Below are 7,480 nucleotides of genomic sequence, written 5' to 3'. Positions count from 1 at the left end.
ACAAAAACTCATATTTTTGTCCCTCACCAAACCACAGCACAACTTGTCCCACGTATAAGTTGTCTAAAATACAAAAATAGCATTTTTGTCCCTCAAAAATCGTATAAAACAAAAAATTACTCAATGCCATAAAAAATTTGTTCTATCCTTATGTTGTACTGTTCTATCTTGTACTGTTCTGTCGAGTACTTGCTGTTTTGCAAACCAAACACATCCCGTGAACAAAGTTGAAACTTTTGGTCCCCTCGAAAAAAAAAAAGTTGAAACTTTTGGGACCAATTTGGTCATTTCCACGAAATGAAAATTGTAAAACCCTTGTAAACACTGCGACGCAGCTCAAACACACAGTATTCGACAAAAGCCGCACGCAAGCACTTAGGTTGTGAAGTTGTTCTTTCAAACAAAAAAAAGGTTGTGAAGTTGTTCTTGTTCACTTCACCAATGGCTCAGTTGAAAGCATTTCCTTCACATCCATGCGCTACTCCTACTCCTTCCCTTCATGCAACAGGTTCTTCTTCGTTTTCATTTCACTCTCTTTCAAAAATGCTATTAACAATTTCAAACACCCCATTTTTTGAATGTTATTAACAATTTATCATGACCCTTTATTGATTTTCATTACATTTCAACATCTCATTATCTTTTTTGTTTCCTTGATTGTTATTTGCAGAGAATATTCTGTTTAATCGGGTTTGGATGGCTAACCCATGTTCATTCAAAAAGGTGATCTTTAAAAGTTCAAACTTTATTATTAGAGTTTACTGATATATGCTTTTATTTCATATTTTTTGACCCTTTTTTTTATTATATGTTTTTGTTGGTATTTGTGTAGCTGAAACCAAGAGCTGGTGTTGCTGCCGGTAGACTTCAAGGTGAGATTATTTTGCCTCAAGATCCATTGAAAGCTGTATGTAGTTTGCATTGCCTTTATTTGATTGATTTATAAATATGGTGAATCAGTTTAGTTTCCATTCGCTGTGAACCTTTGTATTGCAGCAAAATTTGGTCGAAATTGTGGTTGTGAGTTGTGACGCCGTTGCGGAGACCTCAAAATATGTTATACTGCGGTTGTGGACCGCAATTTAAAACCATATTTTTAAGTTAAAACAGAATTATTCATTAGCATGTGGTATTTTCTATTGTTCTTTGTAGTTGAATCTTTTAATTAAGATTTAAGACCTTATCAGGTATTAAAATGACGTGTCTCTCCATTTTTATTCTTTATATGTTGGAAATTTACCGACTCATCTGTTTTCACTTGGATTTTGAAAATGATCATTTTCTTAACATAATTATTGACATAAAAGCAATAAACAAATAAATTTATGGAGAGTGTAATTTGCGTCGATGTTGAAAGTGGATAAATTCAGTGGAGGAACTGTGTGTTCACCAGTTGATTATATTGATTAGATGTCGTTTGATAGTTAAGTTTAATGTTTGTAATGCTATAGAAGTTTTCATGACATGCAGTTGTAAAGGCAGTATCGCACAGTGATACAGATGTTGAAGTTTCCGAAGCCAAGAAGGGTAGTGGCTTGCGTGGAAAATTGAATAAGGTTGTACTTGCTTACAGTGGTGGCTTAGACACATCAGTCATTGTCCCATGGTTGAGGTATATATGTTGCCTTGTTCTTTTTTATTTTTCAACTAGATTTCCATCACAAGTTCACAATCCTCTCCTTTGTATATTCTGAATAAAGAATGCTCAGTAATTTAGATTTTAGAGATGCAGTTTAATTTTGAGTGGAATGGGTAAATAAAGATTAGAAACCATTTAGAAGTTACCTATTGTTGTAAAATTTTTCTTGTTATATTATCTTATTTAATGATTTTGGTGCTGCAGAGAGAATTACGGTTGTGATGTTGTGTGCTTCACTGCTGATGTTGGCCAAGTACGTTGTTACTTTTCAAATTTATTTCTTCTAATCATGATTATGCTGTCTAAATTGGTTATTGGAAGAGGCGTTATAAGATTGTAAATATCCGGCCAGGAGAATTTGTTTTACTTAGTTTATTGTTGATGTGCTACATGTCCGGTAACAAAATCAATTTCCTATAGGGTATAAAAGAATTGGATGGTTTGGAAGCCAAAGCAAAAGCCAGTGGAGCCTCCCAATTAGTCGTAAAGGACTTGAAGGAGGAATTTGTTAAAGATTACGTATTTCCTTGCCTGCGTGCTGGTGCCATTTATGAGAGGAAGTATTTGCTTGGGACCTCAATGGCCCGTCCTGTAATTGCAAAGGTACTTCGGCTTGAAGTTTGATATTTCATTTCAACTTGTAAAACCTTTTTGCTTGTAAATATGTACACCCAACACTTCAGATTAAAGGCGTGTCCGGTGTCCAACACGTGCCAGTGTCTTACACTGACACTGGCACATGTATTTATATTCAGTTTCTTCCATTCTTCAAATAATAATCGGTTGACATGTCAATGTTATGTCCGGTGTCCGTGCCATTGCTTCATAGTAGTTGTAATTGACGATGATAGTGGAACATACTTATCCCCGTGTCTGTGGTTGTTGTACTGATTGATCCGTGCTGACTGGTAGGCCATGGTGGATGTTGCTAAAGAAGTTGGAGCTGATGCTGTCTCCCATGGGTGTACAGGGAAAGGAAATGATCAGGCATGTCTTCTTACTATTATAGTTACTGTACTTTGTCATGTCAATTATATTTCTGACTGAATTATTTATTTTTTATAAACATTTAGGTTCGATTTGAGCTCACTTTCTTTGCGCTGAACCCCAAGCTAAACATTGTGGCTCCATGGAGGGAGTGGGATATTACAGGGAGAGAAGATGCCATCGAGTACGCTAAAAAGCATAACGTTCCTGTTCCGGTGACAAAAAAATCCATCTATAGCAGGGATAGGAACCTATGGCATCTTAGCCATGAGGTATGCTTTGTGGTTATCCTCAATCTAGCTCTAGTTGTAGTGTTGAATGTTGACCGAGTTTAATGATTTGTTTGTTTTTTCATTGGGTCTTGGCTGCTATTGAATTCAAGGTCAGATGATCCTTTCAAAGTAATAGAGTTGGTCCTTTAAAGAATGGTCTATAAGAACACATATTCGTAATATTATCAAAGCAAGATATACAAATTCCTAAGAGATCAATAGATTCTGGGAAATGTCAAAAAATCCTGTGATTATCCACACAAATATCTTCACTTTAGTCTAATATTTTAGTCATCAATTTAGTTCCTTATTAATTTTGTCCTTTAATTATCCTTTGTTGGAAGGCCGTCTAAAGGATGCTAATATACCCGTGTCTGCATGTTTGGAAGCACATATGGGTTTGACCTACTCGCCACATTAATGTTTGTTAGATGGCCTTCATTCATTCTGTAGCAGATAGACCAAAATGACATGGGGTCACTAAATTGGTGACAACAAAACTCTTAAGATCTTATGTGTGATGACACTTGAATCTTTGAAGGCAAAAAATTATGGTTCACTGTAATTTGTTTCTAAATGTGTGTAACATAATATATTTTTAGAACCATTTAAAGAAATCCTATCATTTGTTACCGGTCTCAAGAGATCATATAAATCCTCAAAGGGAAGGCACTGCATCATTTCTATGCTATATCGTTCGAAATTGCTTATCTTTGGTTTGATCTAGGATTGTGCTTTATGAAATTGCTTATCTATTGTCTAAAATTGTTTATCTTTGGGAGTGAGATGCTACTGTTTCTCTGATATATGCAATCTGTGTCACTAAAGGGTGATATTTTGGAAGACCCGGCTAATGAACCCAAGAAGGATATGTACATGATGTCTGTAGACCCGGAGGATGCTCCAGATCAAGCAGAGTAAGCTTCCTTCTCATGGTTCTACTAACTAATGATCTGTTTGGATTGGCTTGTTTGAGTTTATTTACTGGCATAAACACCTTTGAGACTCTTTGGGAGAACTTATGTAAACATTCTATGATATGTCCATAAGATGCTTTTAGCTTACTTCCATAAGCTCTCAAGGATAGCTTATGAAAACAACTTATAGCTTATATAAAAACAGTTTGATAAACACTTATGCTATAAGTATTAAATTAAGTTGTTTATCCAAACAGGGCCCAACTATATATACAGGTTCAAGTTTCTGTTATGCTTTTAAAAAGGGTGCTTACTATTGGTTTTGGACGTTGTACCTTACATTTTTTTAAAGCACACATTATTTCTTGCAGATATTTGGAAATTGGTATTGAGTCAGGACTTCCCGTTTCACTCAATGGCAAGACGCTCTCACCAGCAACTTTACTCGCTGAGCTCAATGAGATAGGTGGAAAGCACGGAATTGGCCGGATCGACATGGTTGAGAATAGGCTTGTAGGCATGAAGAGCCGTGGAGTTTATGAAACTCCTGGTGGGACTATCCTCTTTAAAGCAGCACGGGAGTTGGAGTCTTTGACACTTGATCGAGAAACAATACAGGTGAAAGATACATTAGCCCTTAAATATGCAGAGTTAGTGTATGCTGGTAGATGGTTTGATCCACTTCGTGAGTCGATGGACGCCTTTATGCAGAAGATTACTGCGACCACAACAGGTTCCGTTACTTTGAAATTGTACAAAGGTTCTGTTACTGTAGCTGGTATGAAGAGTCCTTTTAGCCTGTATAGGCAAGATATCTCATCATTTGAGGGTAGTGAGATATATGATCAAGCTGATGCTGCTGGTTTTATCCGGCTTTACGGTCTTCCATTGAAGGTCCGGGCAATGCTTGAACAGGGCCTTTAAGCCTTGATTTCATTTCAAAGCATATTTGATTGTCTTAAAAGGACATGTTTTGTTTCACAAAACAACAAAAATGTTTTATCTGTTATTTATTTAAGTTTTGTTGTTTAGGAATTGGATTGTAACTAGATAGTAATTTTGAATTGTTAGCGGATCACCTCAACTTTAATAAAAGGATGACAAATGTTAACTGAGTACCTGTAATAGTACACTGATTAAGGAATGTTATCATTAATTAAATGTTTTATCGTTCAATAAGTAAGAGCTGAAACTCTGCTAATGTAATAATTTTGTGTTCTCAATAAAAAAAATTTATGATGCTTGAACAATTATTGTCAAAGGCAAACAAATTCAATACAAGGTGGTATTTTGTCCTTCAGTCGCCAAGCACACCTTTTTTTTTCTTCGAGATCCCAAGTTTCGAAGTGCTCCTCATCCAGAGGTCTCAATTTTGGTTTAGTTGGTAACCTTGTATCAATGGTTATTTTCTGGAGTTCATCTGTATTCTCAAGAATGTACATAACTAATTCAACTTCACATGCTGCTCCACAAAACCCAACCAATTCCAACTCCTTAAGATTATAATGACATTCCATTGTGAATTTATGTTCTGTAATATAAGTTGGTTTGGTATTTAGCATCTGCAACATATAAAAAATGCATATTCAAATTCACAACTATCCTAGCCTTGACGCACCTTACATAATGTAAGGTGCTAGAACTAGAAGTATGCAAAAATTCTAGGGTATTTTGACAGAAATTAACAAAGCTAAAGACACAAGGATGTTCACCTTGATTTTTAACCTCCATAGTGAAGGTGATGCCTTCAATAACATAACACAAGCACTAATGCCATCATCAGCACAAGCAACCAGCTCCAAATGCTTGAGATTTTTTAACTTGGGAAGTTGACTTAACCAATAAATCTGAAAATAACACAGTTAAATAGATATCACTCTTGATAATAAGCAAACCAGCCTAAGAAAAGAAAGGTAGGTAGGGAAGTTTACCACTTCAGGTGAGTTTTGTGTGATATCCAGTTTAAGCACTTTTATTTGTGGCAGAAAGCTTTCTCTAACAAACTCCACAAAGGATCCTCCAAAAGAGGCTTCCTCAAGGCATGGAACACTCTTGAATTCTGTCTCCAAATGTGATCCATAGTATTTGAATGATACTAATTTCTCAGCAAAAATTTCAATTTTTGTCAGTTCCCAACATCTTACCAATTCTAAACATTTCAACTTCAATGATGAACCTGAAACCTTCATAGTTTTTGGAACTCTTGAATCAACTAAACTCAATGTTTCAAGTAATTGGCAGTTACACATTAAATACTCTAGCATTTCGTCGGTCACGGTAATCGATTTCATACGCAAAACACACAAGGAATTAAATCTTTCCACCTTAAAGATGTGCAATGGAAGAACATAAACAATTGTATGACCAAAATACAGTTCAAGCTTTTGAACCTTTTTTTGAACTGCAAAGTGAATCCAGTTATCAATATCACTAACATTTTTCATAGGAAACCAAAACTTCAATCCTTGTAAAGTGGAACATTGAAGTGAACTTAACAACTCATTGATCCAACTTGTATATGTTTGTCTTTCAGCATCATACATGATTTCCATTGCCATTTGTAAACGCCCTCCTGTAACCTTTTTAAGATCTTTTATCATGTCTTTCATAATCGGCGAACCTTCAAATTCTAAGGTTCCTGAAAAATATGTCCATAGATTTTTCCATTTTCTTGAGAGAATGCTTGTTCTAGCAGCTTCTTTTATTGGTAAATTTGCTAAAATGTTTATAGGGATTCCATCTGGTAATTGGTTTATGATATCTTCTTCATAGTCTTTCTCATTATTAGATTTTGCTCTCTTTTGTTTACCATCCTTGCTAGTTCCATCTTGCATGATCCTAAATTTTATCAAGATAAGAAATTAGACTAATACATAAAATTACAATTTTAATATTAAGAAAATTTCATTGATATTATCTAAGGAAGAAACTTTGATGATAATAACTAAATGACACCTCCTTAATTTTGTCAATATGTCATCAAATTATACATCCTATGTAAATAAAACACAAATGTTTCTGAAAATTAAAATAAACAAGTTTCTTTATCCAACAAAAATGAAAAATGGCGAAGAAAGCAAGAAAATGAGTAGTTACCTCTTTATGTTCTCTTTGTGATTTGTGAATGAGAGAACTGTTTGAAGAACCTTGTAATTGTTGTGATCTTCAAAGAATAACCTTGTACTTTTTTTTTGGATAGAAGAAGATCCGGAGTATGCTCCGTTGGTGATGATTGATGAACCTCAACTCAAGTTACCTTTTACTTTTTTTTACTATTTTCTTTTTGACATTTAATATGGTTGGTTTGCTTAGGAATTTAGTGATTCTATTCCAAGCATAATGGAACTGGCTCTGCAATCTGTATTGCTTACATTTTTAACAAAAAATATATTTATCGATCATGATTTATATGATGTGATTTAAATATGTGGTTAGTTACGTTTGATGGATAAATTATATAGCAAGTTGTTGCAACTCATTAATGTTTCACTTCACTTAACGTCATCAACCATATTTTTTAACACCATTAAACATATATTTTTTTTCCTTCAAATACATATTAGATCTTTCAACTATTCAAATTGTGTTCAAATATACATGATTTGCATATATTCAAAATATTCACGACATCTATTAACCATAATAATTTGCAGAGGAATGCTAAT

General features: G+C 34.5%; 2 protein-coding genes across 3 annotated transcripts; one reads left to right on the top strand and one right to left on the bottom strand.

Moving 5' to 3' along the window:
* The first annotated feature begins 320 nt into the window (after positions 1-320).
* Positions 321-4,933, top strand: LOC11426372 (argininosuccinate synthase, chloroplastic). The gene is made up of 10 exons (XM_003608804.4): positions 321-508; positions 671-723; positions 833-872; positions 1,471-1,612; positions 1,844-1,892; positions 2,060-2,242; positions 2,552-2,626; positions 2,713-2,898; positions 3,727-3,815; positions 4,187-4,933. Exons 1-10 carry the CDS (start codon positions 442-444, stop codon positions 4,737-4,739), a joined length of 1,437 nt encoding a protein of 478 aa, XP_003608852.1. The 5' UTR covers positions 321-441; the 3' UTR covers positions 4,740-4,933.
* Positions 4,934-4,951: 18 nt separating this feature from the next.
* On the bottom strand, positions 4,952-7,238 carry LOC11426371 (putative F-box/LRR-repeat protein At4g15060). Of its 2 annotated transcripts, none has more exons than XM_003608803.3 (4): positions 6,912-7,237; positions 5,747-6,653; positions 5,528-5,662; positions 4,952-5,377 (listed from the first exon to the last, which is right to left on the bottom strand). In XM_003608803.3, exons 2-4 carry the CDS (start codon positions 6,647-6,649, stop codon positions 5,072-5,074), a joined length of 1,344 nt encoding a protein of 447 aa, XP_003608851.1. In that variant the 5' UTR covers positions 6,650-6,653; positions 6,912-7,237; the 3' UTR covers positions 4,952-5,071. The 2 variants fall into 2 exon arrangements, with proteins under 2 accessions (XP_003608851.1, XP_024638030.1); XM_024782262.2 differs by having other exon boundaries at positions 4,968-5,346; positions 6,912-7,238.
* Positions 7,239-7,480: the final 242 nt, after the last annotated feature.

The sequence above is a fragment of the Medicago truncatula genome, chromosome 4 (assembly GCF_003473485.1).
Source record: "Medicago truncatula cultivar Jemalong A17 chromosome 4, MtrunA17r5.0-ANR, whole genome shotgun sequence".
NCBI classification, from domain to species: domain Eukaryota; kingdom Viridiplantae; phylum Streptophyta; class Magnoliopsida; order Fabales; family Fabaceae; genus Medicago; species Medicago truncatula.
The sequence above is the reverse complement of the archived record's forward strand: the minus strand, read 5'-3'. Positions and strand labels throughout refer to the sequence as shown.

Coding starts and splice junctions, on each gene's coding strand:
- LOC11426372 (XM_003608804.4), top strand. CDS start 442: ATGGCTCAGTTGAAAGCATTTCCTTCACATCCATGCGCTACTCCTACT. Junction 724..832: donor ACCCATGTTCATTCAAAAAG/GTGATCTTTAAA, acceptor GTATTTGTGTAG/CTGAAACCAAGAGCTGGTGT. Junction 2,243..2,551: donor CCCGTCCTGTAATTGCAAAG/GTACTTCGGCTT, acceptor GCTGACTGGTAG/GCCATGGTGGATGTTGCTAA.
- LOC11426371 (XM_003608803.3), bottom strand. CDS start 6,649: ATGCAAGATGGAACTAGCAAGGATGGTAAACAAAAGAGAGCAAAATCT. Junction 5,663..5,746: donor CACAAAACTCACCTGAAGTG/GTAAACTTCCCT, acceptor TGTTATTTTCAG/ATTTATTGGTTAAGTCAACT. Junction 5,378..5,527: donor TATGGAGGTTAAAAATCAAG/GTGAACATCCTT, acceptor TATATGTTGCAG/ATGCTAAATACCAAACCAAC.